This window comes from Carex rostrata, chromosome 5, assembly GCF_964058835.1.
Source record: "Carex rostrata chromosome 5, lpCarRost1.2, whole genome shotgun sequence".
Classification (NCBI taxonomy): domain Eukaryota; kingdom Viridiplantae; phylum Streptophyta; class Magnoliopsida; order Poales; family Cyperaceae; genus Carex; species Carex rostrata.
This window is the reverse complement of record NC_135922.1, coordinates 10,440,842-10,465,128: the sequence shown is the minus strand read 5'-3', so window position 1 is coordinate 10,465,128 and position 24,287 is coordinate 10,440,842. Positions and strand designations below refer to the sequence as shown.

At 35.6% G+C, this 24,287-nt stretch overlaps 2 protein-coding genes across 10 annotated transcripts; both read left to right on the top strand.

Annotated features, from left to right (window-relative positions):
• Window positions 1-1,568: 1,568 nt before the first annotated feature.
• On the top strand, window positions 1,569-12,453 carry LOC144554034 (disease resistance protein RGA2-like). 9 transcript variants are annotated; one of them, XM_078302242.1, is made up of 11 exons: window positions 1,569-1,800; window positions 1,926-1,979; window positions 3,953-7,681; window positions 7,916-8,060; window positions 8,391-8,470; window positions 8,754-8,802; window positions 9,033-9,089; window positions 9,586-9,886; window positions 9,969-10,060; window positions 10,959-11,033; window positions 11,186-11,271. In XM_078302242.1, exon 3 carries the CDS (start codon window positions 3,955-3,957, stop codon window positions 7,663-7,665), a length of 3,711 nt encoding a protein of 1,236 aa, XP_078158368.1. In that variant the 5' UTR covers window positions 1,569-1,800; window positions 1,926-1,979; window positions 3,953-3,954; the 3' UTR covers window positions 7,666-7,681; window positions 7,916-8,060; window positions 8,391-8,470; window positions 8,754-8,802; window positions 9,033-9,089; window positions 9,586-9,886; window positions 9,969-10,060; window positions 10,959-11,033; window positions 11,186-11,271. The 9 variants fall into 9 exon arrangements, with proteins under 9 accessions (XP_078158368.1, XP_078158365.1, XP_078158369.1 ...); XM_078302239.1 differs by having other exon boundaries at window positions 7,916-8,470; XM_078302243.1 differs by having other exon boundaries at window positions 7,916-8,470; window positions 8,754-8,816.
• Window positions 12,454-13,812: 1,359 nt separating this feature from the next.
• LOC144553835 (BURP domain-containing protein 6-like) lies at window positions 13,813-15,894 on the top strand. The gene is made up of 3 exons (XM_078302023.1): window positions 13,813-13,842; window positions 14,489-14,600; window positions 15,134-15,894. Exons 1-3 carry the CDS (start codon window positions 13,813-13,815, stop codon window positions 15,892-15,894), a joined length of 903 nt encoding a protein of 300 aa, XP_078158149.1.
• Window positions 15,895-24,287: the final 8,393 nt, after the last annotated feature.

Genomic DNA, 24,287 nt, shown 5'->3' with positions numbered 1-24,287 from the left:
GGTGAGGGTAATGTTTAGCCATTTCTTTTGTTCGGATCCGACCCATTAAGGGTGTAGAAATGAAAGGGTGAGGGTATTTGTGGAATATACAAAAATACCACTCAAAATATAGCAAATTATGTTTATTTTTAATTAGAAATGTATAATAATTTGGTAATGGTGGCATGGATCTTAATAAGTGAGATTTGGAGTGGCATTTAACAAAATCAAAATTTTGGGGTGACATATTTCTAAATTTGAAGTTTTGGGATGGCATGAATCTAATTTCCCCTTTTTTGAATGTCTTTTGACCACTTGACGATATACAAAATTAATTTTAAATTTTAAATTTTTTACATGTAGATGCAACGCTCATAAGGTAGAAGGGTTTCAACGGTTTGGATTCATCGTTTAAAGCTAAAACCACGAACATCTTCTACAAATTTAAAACCACGAACATCTTTTGCAAATCTAAAACCACGAACATCTTCTACAAATTTTTCTCTTTCAAATGAGATCCATTATAACATACTTTCAAGTTGTCCATTGCACAAGTATTCATACTTCGTCATGCAGTTTTCATACCTCATCGAGCAAGTATTCATATCTCGTCGTGTAAATGTAAATAGTTCATGTATCAAGAGTATTACAAGCATATATGCATACCTTGATTAATTTTACAAGAGCAGCCGAATAGTATTGAACATTGTTTTATTGCTTTCTAGTTCAATTTTATTTTTTGGAAATAAAAAATAGTTGCACATGTTTTACTGTCGAAATAAAAATAATCTATTATCATGTAATTGAAATGTTACAAAAAAATATATATATATTTAAAAGAAACAAAACATACTTCATTTAAGTATTCATACATATACATTTAAAAGAGAGGAAGGAAGCTTATCGATGACAAAGCGGAGGCGGAGGTGGAAGAGGGAGAGAGCTTATCGGCCAGGCATAGAAACGGAGGCAGAGGTGGAAGGTGGGGGCAGAGTGGGGACGAAATGGGGGAAGAAATGAGGGAAGGTAGTTAGTTGAGAGTAGGTAGTTAGAATTGATAATTATAGCTAGAAAAAAAAAAAAAAAAAAAAAAAACTAGTTAGTTGAAAAAAGAAATATGGAAGGATTAGATATGGTAGATATAACTATTCTAAAATATACATGATAGATTGAAATTCGAACAGAGATTTTCTCAAGAAGAAATAACACCAGTTGGTTTTTTCTCAAGAGATGATAAAGGTCTGTTGCATGATTTTTTTGTTTATTTAATTTTTATCCAAAATTTTGTATGTAGTGAAACATGATTAACCTAAATTGCAACATGGTTTTTGTTAAATAAAAGTCATGATTAACCTAGGTTTCACAGAGTTAAATAAAAGTCATGATTTATGACCTTAGCTCTCTGGGTAGGTGGAACTAATTCCTTGTCATCAAACTGCTTTTATTAATTAAAGGACGACCCAATAATTCAAGGTTTGCATTTAATATAAGTAAATAAATAAATAAAAAATATGTATTGGTCCATCAAAATTATATCAAATACATCAATTCATTTCAAATTCACCAGCGACGTACGACCTCATCAAACACGAATCTCAAAGCCAATCAGATGGCAGGGAAATTATGCTCACCAAAACATCCTCATGAGCATAACACGCTAGCCCCACTCATATACTGTCCAGTTTAATGAAGAACTGGAGTGCAATGAGATGGAATCAATATTTATTTACAATTTTATGGATCACAGGCTATAAAAGAATCCCAATTGTCTTCTACTTTTAATTGCGCGTTGGATCTTTCAAGCTGTTTACGAGAAGTAAGGTACGCCTAATTCGTTTTTGTGCCTTCTTGTAAAATTACATCGGTATATATATATGGATAAAATGAAAGTGGAATGAAAAGGGTTGCTAATCTTTAACCTATATATATTGCATCCCCATATGCAGGTTTCAACTAGAGCAAATAGCAAAGGTGTTGTGCATAATAGTCAAGGACTGCAGGTATGCTCTTAATTACCTTTTTTTTTCTTTTTTTTTTCTTTTTTTTTTGCTTTTTACATAATAGGAGAAGAGTAGGTTTATATAGAGCGATAAGTATAGTATTTTCTGATGAATAGCTATATTGGGGAATTTTTTATTTATAAAAATGATTATTAAATAATAAAGGAAAACAAAAAGAGTAACTTATTTTTCGATGTATAGATGGATCCCAAAAAAAATTTGGATCCATTTAATTAACTTTGGAAAGGAATTTTTTTTCCGAGCCAAAGTGTTTTATTTTGTTTCAAAAGAAGTTCCAACATTCATTTGTTTCTAAAAAATCCAGACAATCTTTCTGTAATTTCTTAAAAAATCTCAGCTACTATTTCAGCGAAAATTCTACTAGTCTTTCTATTTCTTAAAAAACCTCAGTTTAGTTTCATTTTTTTTTCGGATCTATTTATGATATCAGAAAACATAAGTAGGCTTTCGTTTTTATTTATGATTTAATAATAATTTTTATAAATAAAAAATGCCCCGATTAGTGCACAATAATTTTTAGGTTCATGTTTAGTTTTTAGATGATACTTAAGGACAATTGTATGTTGCTTATTCCATCTTAGTATTTTTGTTTTACATTTCGATTGGTAATTTAAGTTATGATTTAAATTAATCGATCCCGATGAGAGAGAAATTGAGAAATAGATCTCTGTTTATATAAGAAAGTGGGTCTTACAAGCAGGAGTAAATTAATCAAATACTTCAACAAAATATGTTTTTGAAAATAGTGATTGTCAAAAGAAAATATCCACAGAAATGAAAAATGAAAAATCATCTCAAAAACCAAAATTTTAAACTAGGTCCAACAGCCTTACTGATTTCTCCTTAGATCTCGAGGCTGTTGAAATATATAGCAATTTCCTATATGCAATATCCAAAAAAATTGATATATAACTGACAAATAAGAAAAAAAGAAAAAAAGAAAAAAAAAACATGCTGTCATGCTATATATATATATACCAATTCAAGCATGGTGCTTTGCTTGTTTCCCTTGCTGGTCTTCTCAAGCATGCAATTGGAATGTATCATGCAGTAGATGTTCCGGCCAGGATGTAACACCTAAATTAATGATTATTATACATGATAGTTTCATCTACTATAGCTATACTTCTCTCTAATTTCTTAACTTAAATAACCTCAATCCTTTACTTTTAGCTCTACGTATTTATACCTCTCTGCAATTTGTAAACTTTGTTCAATCAACTAGATCGTTGAATTTTAGCTCTACATATATATCTGTATGATCAGTCACATCCTGGCGATATATATATATACACACTACCAAATATGGAGTTTGATATTATTGCCGATATCCCTTGTCTTCAAATTTGTCTCAATCTAACTATGCAATGCCAGAAATATTTTATTTTAACGAATTAATACTGAAAGCCTATAATCCGGTCAAATTAAGCTTCGCTTACTCTCTCTCTCTCTCATGTCGACAAAAATAATAAAATAGATACTTATGGTCCAAGAGGGCAACGGATCAGTAGTCTTCACCTTGTTTCTCTCTAAAACTCGGAAGTAATAAAATATACAATGGTAATTTTCAAAAAAAAAAAAATATCTAGTAAAAATTATTTTGCAATTGAGAAAATTCAATATCGATCGGTGGTATGTACCTCTTATGCGAACAAATAAATAAAAAAAAAAGTTGGAACTCTCATTTGTCTTTTCCAAATTCCCATCTTGTTCTCGCTTAAGTATCACTACAACAAAGTAGACATTTTTTGCGAGGAAAAAACACATTTATGACGGTAGTCCGTCGCAAAAAGAAAAAACTGAACAATGAGGGTAATCTGTCGCAAAAAGTCACATTTTTATCCTCACGAAAAATGTCTCATTCTTGTTGCGTATTTTAGTTTTACTCTGAGATAATAAAAAAAAAAAATCAAGGACTCTCGTCACTAAAATACTTCCAATTTCCAAATCAGCAATGGCGGACCTGTTGCTATCAGCTCTGGTCCCAGTCGTGATGGAGAAAGCAACAGACATACTGGTGCAGAGGATCAGTGATATGTGGGGCCTTGCTGACCAGCGCGAGAGGCTACACGACAAACTGCTTGCGGTCCAGCACGTGCTTACTGACGCTGAGGAGAGAGGGGATGCTAATCCGGCTGTGAAATCATGGCTGGCCAAGCTGACATCAGCTGCCTATGATGCCGATGATGTTCTAGATGAGTTCCTTTATGAGGAACGGCGCAGGGATGCCGTGAGACGCGGCCACAAGGTGGGGACGTCAAGTGGCTTTTTCTCCCTAGAAAATTCAATTCTGTTTCGGTACAAGATGAGTGGGAAGTTGAAGGAGGTTGTAGGGCGGATTGATGAGCTGGTCACTGAGATGGAAAGGTTCAAATTTGTTGAAGGCCGGCAAGGGCGAGTTGTTGATCGTGACAGAACCATTTCTTATGTAATTGATTCGGAGGTTGTAGGGAGGAGGGACGACAAGGAAAACTTGGTGAAATTGTTGACCGAGGTGCATCCAACTGAGAATTTGATGGTCTTGCCAGTAGTCGGCATGGGTGGACTCGGCAAAACTACTCTTGCCAAGCTGGCCTACAATGACCCCAGGGTAAAAGAACACTTCAAATTACTCATATGGGTTTGTGTGTCTGAGGAATTTGAAGTTGGAGCTCTCGCAAAATTGATCATTGAAACTGTGATTCAAAAGAACTGTGAAGTTCCTTGTAACAACATGGAGCTGCTCCAGAGTCGTTTACGTCAGGAGATAAGCGGAAAGCGATATCTTCTTGTATTGGATGATGTTTGGAATGAAGATGTTAACAAGTGGGATCAACTGAGACCTCTTTTGAAATGTGGTGATTTAGGGAGTGCCATAGTAGTTACCACAAGGAGCGGCATTGTGGCTACTATAATGGGTACGGTAGAGAGCTACAATTTGAGTTGCTTAGGTGAGGAGGATTCGTGGAGCCTATTTCACAAAAGGGCATTTAGCAAGGGGGTAAAGGAATGTCAAGAGCTGGTTGAGATCGGTACAAAGATGGTTCAGAATTGTCAGGGATTGCCACTGGCCATTAAAACACTAGGGAGCTTAATGAGTTCTAAGTATGAGGTGCGAGAGTGGTCGGCTGTACTCAAAGAAAGCAGGTTTTGGGAACAAAAAACTGCTAAAGACAAGGTTTTGCCAGTTTTGAGACTAAGCTTTGATCACTTGTCTTCATCCATGAAACAGTGTTTTGCTTTCTGCGCGGTGTACCCCAAGGATTATGAGATGGACAAGGAGAAGCTGATCCAATTTTGGATAGCAAATGGATTTATCCCATCTGATGGGTCCAGTAGCCCTGAAATGATAGGCAATGATATTTTTAATGAGTTGGCTTGGAGGTCATTTTTTCAGGAAGTTCGGCAAGTTTGTCCCGGCCGATGGAAAAGAGCCAACCCATGGGAAAGAGAAGATGGACACTGCTCTGAAACCAAGTGCAAAATGCATGATCTGATGCATGACCTTGCTCAATCCATCATGGGTTATAAATGTCAATCTATCATGCACGGCCTTTCACAATTCAACCGACCAATGATTAATGTCCATCATATTTCAATAAACAAGATTCCCTTGGATATGAAAAAAGTTATTGATTATTTCCCTTCAATTCGAAGCCTTATTTCTTGGTCCAATAATGATCTATCTGTGAAAAACCTTGAATTCATAAAGTCAAACTCCCTTCGTACATTAGAATTACCTAGAAGGCATATTGAGAAAACTATCTTTACACCCCAAAAGATGAAACACTTGAGATATCTTGAGTTTTCGACCTATGGAATTACTTCATTGCCTGAAGAGATTAGTACTCTCTATCTCTTGCAGACCCTAAGGCTCTTCAATTGTTTGAATCTCCAAAAGTTACCAGAAGGTATGCGATATATGAGTAGCCTTCGGCATCTCTATATTGGATTCTTTGATAAATTACAAAGAATGCCAAAAGGCTTAGGACAACTAAATTGCTTGCAAACACTGACAATTTACATTGTTGGCACCGATGACGGTAATGGTATTGGGGAGCTGAATAATTTGAATAATCTATCTGGCCAATTGCATCTCTACAATCTAAGGGAAATTAAGCATGTTGTAGATGCAAGGGAAGCAAATTTGATGGCTAAACAAAATCTGGATGATCTGGCATTATGTTGGGGAATACCAGAAGGTAATTGGAAATTACCGGAATCAAATGCTCCGGGGGTGATGCACTGTGATCCTTTCGAAGTTTTGGATGCTCTTAAACCTTGCAACAAGTTGAAGGTTCTGAAAATCGAAGAATATAGAGGTGATAAGCTTCCAGTCTGGATGACAGAGTACCAGATGCTAGAAAATCTAATTGAGTTGTATATAATTCAATGTACAGAGTGCAGGAAAGTACCACCTGTAGAAAAGTTACCTTTTCTTCGAATTCTCAAATTAATACATTTGGATAACTTGATGCATCTTTGCAATAGTGCATCTACTAGTGCCAAAGGTGGTGAAGATGTCCAAGTAGCTTTTCCATCATTAAAAAACATTACACTGTCTGAATTGCCAGAGTTATGCAGCTGGTATGAAGGTGAAGTTGGCAACAAGTCATCACTGATTTTTCCCAAGCTGACAACACTAGAAGTCATATACTGCCCTAAGCTGACTGCAATTCCAATTCTACCTTCGATCATCAGCATGACTGTTAAAGGAAACAAATATTTATCATGCTTTGCAGCAGGATTAACTACATTGCACAAACTCTCACTTGAGAGCCAGGATGGAAATGAAACTCTTTCTTTTCAACCATGGGAATCTCTCAATGAGTTATTTTTGGGAAATTACAACAGTATTGTACCAGTAGATGCAAAGGAGGGGGAGCAGAGTATAACTCCAACAAAATGTCAAAGTCTGATAATCTCGAAAATGATTCCATCAAATACATCCCTATGGTTCTGGAAGTGTTTTACATTTCTCAATAGTCTGTGCATTAAAAATTGGGACAGTCTTATATACTGGCCAGAAGAAGTGTTCAGATTTTTGAACTGCCTAGAACATATTAATGTGATTGAGTGCCCGAACTTTCTTGGATCAAAACTAGAGTCAACAGTTGGGACGTCAATCACAGAGGTCTTATTACCAAAACTTCAGGGTTTACTTATTGACAACTGTCCAAATCTGGTCGAAATTCCCAAATGCTCATTATCTATTCAAGAGCTGGATATTCAGTGTTGTTCTAAACTTCACTGTTTACCAGAATGGTTGGGAAACATGGTTGCTCTCAAATGGTTAAAAATCTGGGAATGTGAAAGCTTCAACACCTTACCACTGAGCATGGGAGACCTCGCCAGGCTGGAATCCCTTCTCATTATTGGTTGTCCCAACTTGGCATATCTTCCAGAGGGAATGGAAGGGCTCAAAGCACTTAAGCAACTTTCAATGAGGGAGTGCCCTAAGATAAGGGCTCTTCCTGAAGGTCTGTTACAGCAGGTGAAGAACCTCAATCAACTATGGATAGAAGATTGTCCCCACCTCGAGAAGCACTTCCGAAAGTATGGAAAGTATAGACACCTGATTTCTGAGATCCGGCTTACAAATGTTGGAGAAGAAAGTACATCCAACTTATTAAAGGATCTCATGCTGGCTTTACCATCATGCAAAAACACTTGCTTTTCAGCTTGATCCTAAACCATATGAGGTATAGTACATCAACACTATAGCATTTTAAATTATTTTCGAAATGCTTTTCTTTCACTTATAAAAGGCAATCTTGTAGCATAATTAAGAACTTAAAAAAAAAAAACAATCTTTCACTTATAACATAACACATTCATTGTTTAATTGTACAAGCTTTAAATAGAGATTCGGATTGCACTGGTAAATAATGTTTTCCATTAATCCTGTTTAATTTGGCATGTTCTATTCATTATAGTGTGAAGACTGAAGATCAGTGCAAGCTCCTGTTAAAAGAAAACAGAGACATGGGAGTAGATTTGCTGGTTGTTCAATTTGACTTGGGACTGCAGTCCTTGCAGTGACCTTTTGTTTTCTAGAATCATTTATTCATTTTCACATAGGTTTACATTTTAATCTCTCTCTACTTGTATTACAAAACAAGATTGAGTTGTTTTGTGCACTAGTTGGCAAGGATAAAGACCTGGATTTATTGAAATTATGGTCTGTCCCTATTAAAGATAGTTGTAGTATTTTTTATCCTTGCTTTGATGTTGGTATTGCAATGTTGATATTGGTTTGCCTAAGACATTAATTATTTTGTATAAAGGGACCTACCAGAAAGAACTAACATGTTGGTCTTGTATAATTTTTTTTTTTTCGCAATGTACCAGCTTATTACAGAACCGCTATGCTTTTATCTGATAATTTATTTTTATAATGCTGGCCCACAGATATGAAAGAAGATGTCAGACATTCTGCTGTTGAATTTACTGATTTGCATGGTCAGTCTGCAGATTTTGATTTCCAAAAGGTAGCTAATTCTCTCTTCAAGCCATACCAGTGTGAATTGCAGTTCCAACTTTGACTGTTCAAAAATAAGCATTTGCAATTGTTGACTGAATCAGCAGAGTTAAATTATTGTGTTTACATTGTTAATTTTTTTACTTGTACATGGATTTGTAGTCATAATCTGATAATACTATTATTTCTGCAGTCATATTCTGTTGTTAAGTGATACTCAAAATTAGAAATATTTCGAGTGATTCTAAAGATTTTCTATGTAATAATTATATGTATATTTGAATAATGCGCAGTTTGGAGAAGCCCCTTGCAAGTCCTATCATTATCCCAATTTTCTCAAAAGTTAGTTCTACTCAGTACATCCCTCTGTTAATTGTAGTTGTTATTTTCTTTATATCTTTTTCATTACAAGTGAATGTTAAATAAGGTGGTGATAGTTAACTGATAATTAATTCACTAGCTAGTTCAAAATTATTCTCGGAGCAGGGATGAATTATCCCAACCAAAAGTTGACTAACTGACAATTAGGCATATGTAAGCGTTTTTCAAAAAGTGATTGGTTAATCATGCAGAGCATCTCCCAGGAATTCTGAAAGACATGCTTCCGTGCGCACCACCCAAATTGCATGGTCAGTCTACATATTTTCTTTTCTTGTAAAATGAATGTCCATGCCCATCCACAAACTTATAATAAGCTCCTTTTTTTGTTTGGTTATAGATAACAACTTGTATTCACTACTACAAAATAACACATGAGCACCACCTAAACAACACCGGTTCTTGTATGTAACAGCTGGTGTAGGTTATGTGTGCCAATTTGGTAGAATGTATCATCACTGGTTCACTTATAATAAACAGTTGCTGATTAGAGGAACTGCTGCTGTTGAGCACCTTTTCACCAGCAGTTAAGAAAAATAAACCGCTGCTGCATGTTGATTTCCGCATGACAACAAAAGTTCTTGAATATGAAACCCTGCTGTCAGTTAACAACATCAGCTGTTATTTTGTCTGAACAGGTGGTGACGTTCCTGCAACCATAGTCCCTACAATCAGCAGTTGTTTATAGTATCAAACCGGTGCTAAAAGTTATTTAATGAGAGTATTAACTCTTTCTCCCTCACCCAGACGCCTAAAAAGTTGCGCAGCATTAAAACCCGACCACTGTCATTTATGTTGTTGCCCCTCTCTCTCTCTTCACTCCAAGACAGTTAATCACTCTTTCTCTCTATTTCAAGCATTTTGAGCACATTCTCTCTCAACAGTTAGTCATTATTTTTTTCTCAACTTGTAATATTAGTGATTTATTATGCAATTTGTTCTCATATATACACCTTGATTAGAATTACATGCATTGGATTCAGGTGAAGCATCTTCTGGACAATGAAAAACCAGGGAAAACCGCAAGTCAAACTTTGACTTTTCAAATGTAAGCATTAGGAATTGTTGATTAAATCACTCCGAGTTAAATTACTTATTTTGGCGAGTTCTTGTTTTACTTGAATGTGCAGTTTATATAATACCCTTGGAGCTGACAAGTCCTTAATTATTCCAATTTTCTCAAAAGTAAGTTCTGGTTGCTATATCCCTCTATTAATTGGAGGTGCTATTTCCTTTTATATCATTTTCCAATACAAATAAATATTAAATTAAAACAGTGTCCTTAATTGATAACTAGTATCATTCCCGTGTGTTGCAACGGAATATATTATAAGAGAGAAAAAATTTCATACAAAATAACATATTTTCATGAAAAATAGACTAATAAAAAATAATTATTTAACAATAAAAGAATATGCTAACGTATTCTCATACAAATAAAAGATGCAAGAGATGCATGTAAATATCTGAAGAGGAGAAACAAAGAAACAAAGAAACAAAGAAAAAAATCGCTAAAAGCCAGATAACTTGTTATCAAATATCCTGATATGTATAGAAACAAAATTGATAATATTTCTAGATTTTTCACGGCAATAGCTATAGAAACATAGAAGAGAAATAAGGAATGAAAGAAATAAGGAAACATAATTATATCGCTAAATTGGAGAGGAAGAAATAAGAAAATATATTATATTGCTAAATTTCAGAGTTTATTTAATTTTAATTGTAATACATGATGTGGCGGTACGTGTGGCGAGTATACTTTTAGTTAAATTTAGACTTTCACACATTATTCAGATGCATTTAATCAAAAAAGACAGATTATGTAATTGAATGACTGATATTAAATCTGAAATTTTAACTTTCAATCGTAGCCGTTGGTGGATCGGACACCCAACGTGCTTAATAATATAATGAAGATTAACTCACAAATTCAAATGAATTCTAGGAGCAGAGATGAATTCTTTCAATCAAAAGTGGGCCTCCGGCACTTGTATGAAAATGTTACCGTAATGTACCAGCCGACCAGCCGATTATGGTACCACTAAGCTTCAGCTGATTATGTTACCACTTACCACTAAGATTTAAAGTTTATCTGATAATTTATTTTTGTAATGTAGGCTCACACATATGAAGAACAATCTTAAAGGAATTGACACGCATTACGGTGCCATTTATATTCATTAGATTTCATGGTCAGTCTACAGATTTTCTTTTGTTATAAATTGAATGTTGATGCCCATCTGCAAACTTATATATAAGTTCTCTTTCATGTTTTGTTAAGGATAACAACTTATATTAGTGATTTATTATGCAATATGTTTTTTCCGGTATACACCATGATTAGAATTACAAGTATTGGATTCTCGTGAAGAATCTTCTGGACAATGAAAAACCAGAGCAAACAGCAAGTCAAACTTTGACTTCTCAAAAGTAAGCATTAGCAATTGTTGGCTAAATCAATTCAGAGTTGAAGTGCTGTCTTTGGGTCTATAGTAAAATAATGATAAAACTCTATTATTTCTGTTGTAATATGCTAGAAAATTTCCTACGGGCAAATTATTTGGGCCGAAATTAATATAATTAATTTTGTAATTCGGTTTCATAATTAAGCACACAACAGCTCATTTTTCTGTTAAGAATCTCAATACACCTATAAATCCGTATTCCAGAGACCGTGAGAAAGAGATAGCACAGAGAAGAAAAAAGTAGCTGTCAGTTGGTGCTAACACATTGACTCACGGTAGTTTTCAACTTGTTCTTATGGATACTGGTAGAGATGCGGCTGCTATTGCTAGACACATCTATCACACAACTGAGGCGAAGAAATATTACGGCTAGCATTGAGAAGAGCTCCCTCTGGTCAGCTTCATCAAACTAGTGGTACTTTCTATCTTGGATTTAATTTTAAACATGGATCCTTCAGATAGGGATTGATTGATTAATCTAAACAGAATTGAAATCCTACATCCTACCCGAATTACCTACAAAATATCCTATTGTTAAATAAGTGATAATCAAAATTAGCAATATTTCGGGTCATTCTAAGAGCCATTTTTATGTAATAACCATTGTGTATATTTGAATGCATATATAGTTTGTAGAAGTCCCTTGGATTTTGATTTTCACAAGTCAAACCATGGAAAATTGCATCTCCCTGGAATTCTGAAAGACCAAAGCACTCTGTCTATATCCGCGCACTTGTAGAATACCCGCTAGATGACCAAAGCCTGGAAAGCAGAGGGTATGAATACCCACTAGACCCGCTACAGATATGCTTCAGCATTCTCTCACGCAGTTCTGAATTCTAGCTGTTGTTTGGAACATCTTCAAGTTTAAAATAGGAACATGCATATGGTGCCTTCTTTTTTACATTGTACAATGCGATCTCATAGTGCACCAATTTTTTTTTTTTTTTTTGAATCCTCTGTACTGAATGTTGCTCTGTATAATAAGCATATCTATGTGATTTGTATATTTAAAATTTGTTTCAAGTTCAAATTGAAAATTCCTCATAGTTTAATAATTCCTTCTTTCTGTTGTTTTTGTTTGCTTTGAATCCTCTGTACATAATGTTGCTCGCACATATCGAATTAAATAAAGCAGGGATTTACTGAATGGTCCCTGCTGGATATTTCTATTAACATGAGAATCTCCAAGCATCCAAGTTTGAAATAACAATATGATAGTGTGTTCTTCACATTTTTCATATTTATTTGAAGCCCTTTGGAACTAAGAAGTCCTTCTATTAATTCAATGTACTATCCTTTTTTAATCCATTTTCATTACAAGTGAATATTAAATTAAGATGGTGACCGTTAACTGATAATTAAATCGCAAATTTAAAAGAATTGTAGGAGCAGAGATGAACCTTCCAGTCAAAAGTTGACTAACCAACAATCGTGCATAAATAAGCGTTATTTTTTTAAGTGGTTTGTTAATCACATCTGTTATATAATCAAACCCTATACGGACCACACCAGCCTAGCAAGTCTATGTATATACGACTTAAGCTTGGGTCCTTTGGAGAAGAAAGATAATAAATGAAAGAAAGAAAGGAATGCATTCCTCAGAGTTGACTCTAGACCAAAATGCAGGGAGTCTCGTTGGGGATTGGATGATGCTTCCTGATTGTTTTATTTAATCCATGATAAAGTCAGTATGTTAAGGGGTGGTTCAATGGGCCTTCAAGAAATACTTGAAGAAATTTGAGTAATTGGGTCAAGTATGTCTATTACACCATTCATAAATGCATATATAACTTGTTTTGTTATATTGGTATGTCGTTGGGAAAACACAAGAATATGTGTAACATGTTGGAATAGGATATGCTTGAAGTAGGCCGGTAAAATAGCATGGCATGAAACTAACATAATAGAATATGTTTAGACAATTGACTTAGCTTTGTAAAAGTATTTTGTCACTTAATTATTAAGATTAAATTATAAGATGATTTATAGACGTAAAAGTAAATAACTAAATATCATTATGGGCATTCATGTTATAAGTTGCTTTTGTTTCTAAAAACCAGCTTTTGACCCACTGGTCTGACCAGTAAACCGTTGACCTGGAGGTTTACTGAGACGATGTCTGGTCCGATTCTAATAATATTGTTTTTTTTTATTTCTTTTAACTCTTCAAGTTCATCTCACCAAAAATTTTATAATTTGGATCAAAATATTTTATTATTGTTTAGTCCCACAATAACTGCAAATCCGGATCAAAGCTATTTTATTTTTGTTTAGTCCCACATTAACAACAAATTTTACAATCCGGATCAAAGATATTTTATTTTTGTTTAGTACCACATTGACAGCAAAAAATATTTAATCCGGATCAAAGCATTTTATTTTTGTTTAGTCCCACATTGACCACCTTGAAAGCAGAATGGCTGTTTTTTTATCTTTAAAAGAAGTCTAAACCTAACACTTTCAAACACAAAAGAAGCAATTTCCATCGAGTAGACAAATAACCATGATGCGCTTTCTCCTTAGTTTTCTTTTGGTATGAATAAACTCTCTTTTAATTTCAATTTAGATTAAGATAATCATTCATCGTTTACTTTTTTTTTTTTGTTATTCCTTTAAATTTTTGTCATTTTTTTAATATTTTATGTTGTTTCAAATAATGAGTCTTCTTCCGCCTTTATTGTGATTAGCTTATCAGCCATAATTTATATTCATATATATCAGATAGAACCATTAAAACTGACAAAAATAAGTGTCTATTTTTTTTTTTTTGACAAAATATAATATGTAAAAAAATCAGAGTGACACGCAAATCTATAAGTTTTGAGATTTCTCCAAATGCTGCAAATTAAAAAATCGGCAATGAAATAGTAATAACACATATAAGCATCAATTATGAATAGACTTCAACTCTCCTGTTAGAATGAGGAAGTAATGAAATAATTTAAGAGAGATTAAATTTTCATGCATTCCAAAATTTAGAATTTTAGGGATGTTAATTGTCAATTGTAAGAATTAAAAGATGTTAAATATTATCATATGAATTTTCCATAATTTTATATGCCATTTTGAAAACGGAATGTTAGAAAATTTATGCAAACGGAATGTTAGAAAATTAACCTACATTAAATTTTGCTGGATTTTTTATTTAACTCTTTACTGAATAATTATATTTATCATAGGTAATCACTGTGGTAAAATCAAATCATGTTATTTCACCAGCTGAAGTCTACTGGCGTGCTGTCCTACCTAACACCTCGATGCCTCTTGCCATTCGCCAACTTATTGATGCAGGTTAATTTGTTTCATCTCCTTTTGTTTCTTTGGATAAAGCATAGAAAAATATAGACCAACAATTTTTTCACTGGAGATGTGAAATTACAGTTGAAGTCCCAAAAACATGATTGTTGTAGATTCCAAAATTATTAGCTAAAAAATGATTTCAATATTCTTGAACTGTTACCAATATATTGTTAATGCATGTTTTTTTTTTGTCACCATTTATGACATTATTAATAACCTCTGACAATTATTTATTATCTTAACTTAACTGAAAGATCTTTCTGACTGAGCATAATATATATGCATTAAATTTTGTAACCTCTTTACAAATTTATTTTTGTAGAGCACACATAGTTTAAATTATTCATAAAAATATTATACATCAAGGATGTGTCATGCCGACACTAGTTAGCACAAGAAATAACTTTCATACTAATTTAATGATTCATTGTTAGAATTTAATTAAAAATGTGTATTTGTACTAAAATATGTATTAACAGAAGAAAGGAACTTAATTTAATGCTTTTTCCCCCCTTTTTCAATAGATCCAAAGAGTAAGCATGTGGTCAAAATGGATTGGTGCGGAGGCATTACCTTAATATTCAATGTGGCACATGCACCTCTAGATACACCACCTGCCAATATTCTAAGCACCTTATTTCTTAAGAAAAATTTATATCCTGGAGCCAAGTTAAAAGATGTCAACTTGGTTAAGAGATCTATTATAGGTAATGTTTTTGTACCCAGACCTGAAGCTGATGCGATACCATTCTCATCAAACAATCTTCCTAAGATACTAGAACACTTTTCGATGGCCCCGAACTCCGAAGATGCAAAATTAATGGAGGAAACTATAACTAAGTGTGAAAATCCTCCTACGAAAGGCGAGAAGAAACTTTGTTCCACATCTCTCGAGTCCATGGTTGATAACGTCATCTCTTTGCTAGGAACAAGTAATATACAAGTCATGTCAACAACAATCAATGGTCATCAACATGAAAAAATGGCATATAAAATTTCTTCTCCGATAAAGAAGTTCTCAGAACAAGATGAATTAGTGATATGTCATCCCCTACCATCTCCTCAAGCCGTGCACTACTGTCATAAGAGTACTGCATACAAGGTGTACATCATTCCTCTGATTGGAAATAATGGGTCTATGATCAATGCTATTACAGTGTGTCACTATGATCTAATGAACATCGATTCGTTCATTCTTGAGGTTCTCAAGGTGAAGTCTGGAGTGGAACCGATCTGTCATTTCCTCCCGGAAGATCAATTTCTCTGGGTGTCACGTACTAAATGATTTGTAGGTAGTTCATGTCACTTTGAATGTTGTATGTGTTGGTATACTAAAAACTTGATTTTCAATGAATAAATATCGGTTAGTTCTTACTTTCTTCTGCTTGATGTGATAATAATCTCATTTAATAATAGTTTAGTTATAGTAGAAAAGTTGTTTGGGGGGATGGATATTTTAGATTTAAATCAAATAAAATCTAGGTTTAGACTGATACTGTCGTATCCAGTAGCCGTATCAGGTGCGTATCGGTATCTGATACTGTCGGATACGGGTACGGAGCCAATATCGGAATATCGGGGCAACATAGCAACAAACAAATAAGAATAATTTAAAACTTAGAGCAAGCAACTTATTCCAACTTAACTTTAACCAACAATCCAACAAACATAAAGTTTCCGTTTCTTAATATATATGAAAAGGTCGGACAAAATTTTATTGAAATTAAACCAGTGGAAAAAACCAAAGGATAATAATTTTAGCAGCATATACTGAGTTGATTTTCTTAAAACGTAAAAACAAAAGGTCAGATGCGTTCGGACAAATCGATAAGCATTGTTTTCATTCCAAGACAATAAGCTAAGCCGGGCCACGGGCAAAACAACATTAGAGTCAAAAACTAGTGAGCTTTATTTGAGCGAACCACGAGTTGTGTTTTTTTTGTCACCAGGCAGGCACTACTGGAGTGCTCCAAACACCTTCAACTGGAGTGTAATATTTGGGTTGTAAATACTCCATTATCTTGCCATCTGGAGACACTACTAGAGTGCCCCAAACACATTCAACTTGAGTGTTGTATTAGGGTCGTAAATGCCCTATTCTCTTGCAATCTGGAGACACTATTAGAGTGCTCCAAACAACTTCAATTGGAGTATTTTATTAGGGTTGTAAATGCCCCATTATCTTGCCATATAGAGACACAACTAGAGTACTTCAAACACCATCAATTGGAGTGTTGTATTAGAGTTTTAAATGCCCAATTATCTTGCCCTCTCGAGACACTACTAGAGTAGTCCAAATACCTTCATTTGGAGTGTTGTATTAGGGTTGTAAATACCCTATTTTCCTGCCTTCTGGAGACACTACTATAGTGCTCCAAACACCTTCAATTGGAGTGTTGTATTAGGGTTGCAAAAGCCCGATTAACTTTCCATATAGAGACACAACTAAAGTGCTCCAAACACCATCAATTGGAGTATTGTATTAGGGTTGTAAATGCCCTATTATCTTGCCAGCTAGAAACACTACTAGAGTGCTCCAGACAACCTTAATTGGAGTATTGTATTGGGGTTGTAAATGCTATATTATCTTGCAATCTGGAGACCCAACTAGAGTGCTCAAAAAACAATCAAATGGATTGTTGTATTAGGGTGTTAAATGAGCAATTGTCTTGCCATCTCGAGACACTACTAGAGTGCTCCAAACAGCTTCAATTGGAGTGTTGTATTAGGATTGTAAATGCCATATTATCTTGCCATATAGGGAGACTACAAGAGTGCTCCAAACACCTTTAATTGGAGAGTAGGATTAGGGTTTTAAATGCCCTATTATTTTTCCATCTGGAGACACTACAAGAGTTCTCGTAACACATTCAATTGGAGTATTGTATTAGGGTTGTAGATGCCCTATTATCTTGTCATCTAGAGACACTACTGGAGTGCTTCAAATACCTTCAACTGGAGTGTAATATTTGGGTTGTAAATGCCTAATTATCTTGTCATCTGGAGATAATACTAGAGTGCCCCAAACACATTCAACTGGAGTGTTGTATTAGGGTCGTAAATGCCCTATTATCTTGCAATCTGGAGACACTACTAGAGTGCTCCAAACACCTTCAATTGGAGTGTTTTATTAGGATTGTAAATGTCATATTATCTTGCCATATGGAGACGCTACTAGAGTACAAACACTACCAATTGGAGTGTTGTATTAGGGTTGTAAATGCCCTATTATCTTGCCATATGGAGACTCTACAAGAGTTCTCCTAACACATTCAATTGGAGTGTTGTATTAGGGTTGTAGATGCCCTATTATCTTGCCATATAGAGACGCTACTAGAGTGCTCCAAACACTATCAATTGGAGTATAGTATTATGGTTGTAAAGGCCCTATTATCTTGCCATCTAAAGACATTACTGGAGTGCTCCAAACACCTTCAACTGGAGTCTTATATTTGGGTTGTAAATGCCCTATTATCTTGCAATCTGGAGACACTACTAGAGTGCTCCAAACACCTTCAATTGGAGTGTTTTATTAGGATTGTAAATGTCATATTATCTTGCCATATGGAGACGCTACTAGAGTACAAACACTATCAATTGGAGTGTTGTATTAGGGTTGTAAATGCCCTATTATCTTGCCATATGGAGACTCTACAAGAGTTCTCCTAACACATTCAATTGGAGTGTTGTATTAGGGTTGTAGATGCCCTATTATCTTGCCATATAGAGACGCTACTAGAGTGCTCCAAACACTATCAATTGGAGTATAGTATTATGGTTGTAAAGGCCCTATTATCTTGCCATCTAAAGACATTACTGGAGTGCTCCAAACACCTTCAACTGGAGTCTTATATTTGGGTTGTAAATGCCCTATTATCTTGCCATCTGGAGACACTACTAGAGTGCTCCAAACACCTTCAATTGGAGTGTTGTACTAGGGTCGTAAATGCCCTATTATCTTGCAATCTGGAGACACTACTAGAGTGCTCCAAATACCATTAATTGGAGTGTTGTATTACGGTCGTGAATGTCCTATTTTTCTTCCTTCTAGAGACACTACTATAGTGCTTCAACCACCTTCAATTGGAGTGTTGTATTAGGGTTGTAAATGCCCGATTAACTTGCCATATAGAGACACAACTAGAGTGCTCCAAACAACTATCAACTGGAGTGTTTTGTTAGGGTCGTAAATGCCCTATTATCTTGCAATCTTAAGACACTACTAGAGTTCTCCAAACACCTTCAATTGGAGTGTTGTCTTAGGGTTGTAAATGTCCTAATATCTTGCCATCTAGAGACACAACTAGAGTACTTCAAACACCTTCAATTGGAGAGTAGGATTAGGGTTGTAAATGCCCTACTATCTTGCCATCTGGAGACACTACAAGAGTTCTCTTAATACATTCAATTGGAGTGTTGTATTTGGGTTGTAGATACCTTATTATATTGTCATATAGAGACACTACTAGAATGCTCCAAACACTATCAATTGGAGTATTGTATTAGAGTTGTAAAGGCCCTATTATCTTGCCATCTAGAGACACTACTGGACTGCTCCAAACACCTTCAACTGGAGTATTATATTATGGTTGTAAATGCCCTATTATCTTGCCATCTTGAGACACTACTAGAATTCTCCAAACACCTTCAATTAGAGTGTTGTATTAGGGTTGTAAATGCCCTGTTATCTTGCCATCTGGAGACACAACTAGAGTTTTCCAACCAACTTTAATTGGAGTGTTGTATTAGGGTTGTAAATGCTCTATTATCTTGCCATCTAGAGACACTACTAGAGTGCGTCAACCTTCAAATGGAGAGTAGGATTAGAGTTGTAAATGCCCTATTATCTTGCCATATAGAGACACTAATAAACTGCTCCAAACACCTTCTATTGGAGTGTTATATCAGGGTTGTAAATGTACTATTATTTTGTTATATAGGGAAACTACTAGAGTGCTCCAAACAACTATCAACTGGAGTGTTTTATTAGGGTTGTAAATGCCCTATTATCTTGCAATCTGGAGATACTACTAAAGTGCTCCAAACACCTTCAATTGGAGTGTTGTATTAAGGTTGTAAATGCCCTATTATCTTGCCATCTTAAGACACTACTAGAATTCTCCAAACACGTTCAATTGGAGTGTTGTATTAGGGTTGTAAATGCCCTATTATCTTGCCATCTAGAGACACTACAAGAGTTCTCCTAACACATTCAATTCGAGTGTTGTATTAGGGTTGTAGATACCCTATTATATTGTCATATAAAGATGCTACTAGAATGCTCCAAACACCTTCAACTGGAGTGTTATATTAGGGTTGTAAATGCCCTATTATCTTACCATCTAGAGACACTACTAGATTTCTCCCAACAGCTTCAATTGGAGTGTTGTATTAGGGTTGTAGATGCCCTATTATCTTTCCATTTAGGGACACTACTAGAATGCTCCAAACAACTTTAATTGGAGTATTGTATTGGCGTTGTAAATAACCTATTATTTTACAATATGGAGACACAACTACAGTGCTCCAAACACCATCAATTGGAGTGTTGTATTAGGGATGTAAATGCCCTGTTATCTTCCCATCTGGGGACACTACTAGAGTACTCCAAACAGCTTCGATTGGAGTGTTGTATTAGGATTGTAAATGCCATATTATCTTGCCATATAGGGACACTACTAGAGTGCTCCAAACACCTTCAATTGGAGGGTAAGATTAGGGTGGTAAAAGCCATATCGTCATGCCATATAGGGACACTACTAGAGGGCTCCAAACACATTCAATTGGAGAGTAGGAGTAGGATTGTAAATGCCCTGTTATCTTGCCATCTAGAGACACTACTAGAGTTCTCCAAACACATTCAACTGGAGTGTTGTATTAGGGTCGTAAATGTCCTATTATCTTTCCATCTAGAGACACTACTACAGTGCTCCAAACTCCATCAATTGGAGTGTTGTATTAGGGTTGTAAATACCCTATTATCTTGACATATAGAGACACTACTAGAGTGCTCCAAACATCTTCAATTGTAGTGTTGTATTAGGGTTGTAAATGTCATGTTATCTTGCCATCTGGAGACACTACTAGAGTTCTCCAAACACCTTCAATTCGAGTGTTGTATTGGGTTGTAAATGTCATGTTATCTTGCCATTTGGAGACACTACTAGAGTTCTCCAAACACCTTCAATTGGAGGGTTGTATTAGAGTTGTAAATGCCCTATTATCTTGCCATCTAGAGACACTACTATAGTGCTCCAAAAAAAATTTAATTAGAGTATTGTATTATGATTGTAAATGGACTATTATCTTGCAATATAGGGACACTACTAGCGTGCTCTAAATACCATCAATTGGAGTGTTATATTAGCGTTATAAATGTCCAATTTTCCTGCCTTCTGGAGACACTATTATAGTGCTCCAAACTCCATCAATTGGAGTGTTGTATTACGGTTGTAAATGCCTTATTATCTTGACATATAGAGATACAATTAGAGTGCTCCAAACACCTTCAATTGGTGTGTTTTATTAGGGTTGTAAATGCCCTGTTATCTTGCCATCTAGAGACACCACTAGAGTTCTCCAAACAGCTTCAATTGGAGTGTTGTATTAGGGTTGTAAATGCGCTATTATCTTGCCATTTAGAGACACTACTGGGGTGCTCCAAACACCTTCAACTGGAGTCCTATATTGGGGATGTAAATGCCCGGTTATCTTGTCATCTGGAGACACTACAAGAGTTCTCCAAAGACATTCAATTGGAGTGTGGTATTAGGGTTGTAAATGCCCGGTTATCTCGCAATCTGGAAACACTACTAGAGTGCTCCAAACACCTTCAATTGGAGTGTTGTATGAGGGTTGTAAATGCCTTATTTTCTTGCCATATAGAGACACTACTAGAGTGCTCCCAACACCTTCAATTGGTGTGTTATATTAGGCTTGTAAATGACACATTATCTTGCCAAATGGAGACACAACTACAGTGCTCCAAACTCCATCAATTGGAGTGTTGTATTAGGGTTGTAAATGCCCTGTTATCTTTCCATCTAGAGACACTACTAGAGTGGTTCAAACACCTTCAATTGGAGAGTAGGATTAGGGTTGTAAAAGCCCTATTATCTTGCCATCTGGAGAAACTACAAGAGTTCTCCAAACACCTTCAATTGGAGGGTTGTATTAAGGTTGTAAATGCCTTATTATCTTGCCATCTAGAGATACTACTAGAGTTCATAACACAATTGTGGATATTTATGCACAAAACACAGGTAAACCTGTAGATGTTATACATAAGAATCTAGAAAGAGACTATTTTATGTCGGCAACAGAAGCTCAAGTAAGACCGCCTATACTCTAAGTACTTATATCTTTGCTGACAAGGTGGTTGAGAGTCATTGGCACATGCAGTGTCAATGGAATTCAATTTTGGCCCAGGGTGAGTAGAGGGTTAAAGCGTCGAGAACTAGGAGGATCTAAGGGACTTTCCTACAGGCAATGCGATTGCGTGCTCCTCCAAACAACTTTAATTAGAGTATTGTATTATGGTTGTAAATGACCTATTATCTTGCAATATAGGGCCACTACTAGTGTGCTCTACATACCATCAATTGGAGTGATATATTAGGGTTGTAAATGCCCTGTTATCTTGCCATCTAGAGACACTACTAGAGTTCTCCGAACAGCTTCAATTGGAGTGTTGTATTAGGGTTGTAAATGCGCTATTATCTTGCCATCTGGAGACACTCCTGGGGTGCTCCAAACACCTTCAACTGGAGTCTTATATTAGGGATGTAAATGCCCGGTTATCTTGTCATCTGGAGACACTACTAGAGTTCTCCAAAGACCTTCAATTGGAGTGTTGTATTAGGGTTGTAAATGCCCGGTTATCTCGCAATCTGGAAACACTACTAGAGTGCTCCAAACAACTTCAATTGGAGTGTTGTATTAGGATTGTAAATGCCATATTATCTTGCCATATAGGGACACTACAAGAGTGCTCCCAACACCTTCAATTGGAGAGTAGGATTAGGGTTTTAAATGACTCATTATCTAGCCAAATGGAGACACAACTAGAGTACTCCAAACTTCATCAATTGGAGTGTTGTATTAGGGATGTAAATGCCCTATTATCTTGATATATAGAGACACTAGTAGAGTGCTCCAAACACCTTCAATTGGAGTGTTGTATTAGGGTTGTAAATGCCCGGTTATCTTGCCATCTAGAGACAGTACTAGAGTTCTCCAAACAGCTTCAATTCGAGTGCTGTATTAGGATTGTAAATGCCCTATTATCTTGCCATCTGGAGACACTACTAGAGTGCTCCAAACACATTCAACTGAAGTGTTGTATTAGGGTCGTAAATGCCCTATTATCTTGAAATCTGGAGACACTACTAGAGTGCTCCAAACTCCATCAATTGGAGTGTTTTATTAGGGTCGTAAATGCCCCATTATCTTGCCAAATGGAGACACAACTAGAGTGCTCAAAACTCTATCAATTGGAGTGTTGAATTAGGGTTGTAAATGTCCAATTATCTTGACATATAGAGACACTACTAGAGTGCTCCAAACACCTTCAATTGGAGTGTTGTATTAAGGTTGTAAATGCCCTGTTATCTTGCCATCTAGAGCCACTACTAGAAAGCTCCCAACACCTTCAGTTGGAGTGTTGTATTAGGGTTGTAAATGCTCGGTTATTTTGCCATCTGGAGACACTACTAGAGTGCTCCAAACACCTTCAATTGGAGAGTAGGATTAGGGTTGTAAATGCGCTATTATCTTGCCATCTGGAAACACTACTAGAGTGCTCCAAACACAATCAACTGGACTGTTGTATTAGGGTCGTAAATGCCTTTTTATCTCCCAATCTGGAAACACTACTACAGTGCTCCAAACTCCATCAATTGGAGTGTCGTATTAGGGTTGTATTTTCCCTATTATCTTGCCATCATGGGACACCACTAGAATTCTCCAAACACCTTCAATTGAAGTTTTTTATTAGGGATGTAAATGCCAAGTTATCTTGCCACATGGAGACACTACTAGAGTTCTCCAAACACCTTCAATTGGAGGGTTGTATTAGGGTTGTAAATGTCTTTTTATCTTGCCATCTAGAGATGCTACTAGAGCGCTCCGAACAACTTTAATTAGAGTATTGTATTATGGTTGTAAATGGCCCATTATCTTGCAATATAGGGACACTACTAGTGTGCTCTACATACCATCAATTGGAGTGTTATATTAGGGTTGTATATGCCCTGTTATCTTGCCATCTAGAGACACTGCTAGAGTTCTTCAAAGACCTTCAATTTGAGTGTTGTATTAGGGTTGTAAATGTCCGGTTATCTTGCCATCTGGAGACACTACTAGAGTGCTCCAAACACCATCAATTGGAGAGTAGGATTAGGGATGTAAATGCCCTATTATTTTGTCATCTAGAAACACTACTAGAGTGCTCCAAACACAATCAACTGGACTATTGTATTTGGGTCGTAAATGCATTTTTATCTTGCAATCTGGAGAAACTACTAGAGTTCTCCAAACACCTTCAATTGGAGTGTTATATTAGGGTTGTAAATGTACTATTATTTTGCTATATAGGGACACTACCAGACTGCTCCAAACAACTTTAATTGGAGTATTGTATTGTGGTTGTACATGGCCTATTATCTTGCAATACAGGGA

Bases quoted from the DNA above. Each gene is read 5' to 3' on its own strand.
- LOC144554034 (XM_078302248.1), top strand. From the start codon at position 3,955: ATGGCGGACCTGTTGCTATCAGCTCTGGTCCCAGTCGTGATGGAGAAA.
- LOC144553835 (XM_078302023.1), top strand. From the start codon at position 13,813: ATGATGCGCTTTCTCCTTAGTTTTCTTTTG. The intron at 13,843-14,488 runs GTATGAATAAAC...TATTTATCATAG, and splicing joins TTCTCCTTAGTTTTCTTTTG to GTAATCACTGTGGTAAAATC. The intron at 14,601-15,133 runs GTTAATTTGTTT...CTTTTTCAATAG, and splicing joins TCGCCAACTTATTGATGCAG to ATCCAAAGAGTAAGCATGTG.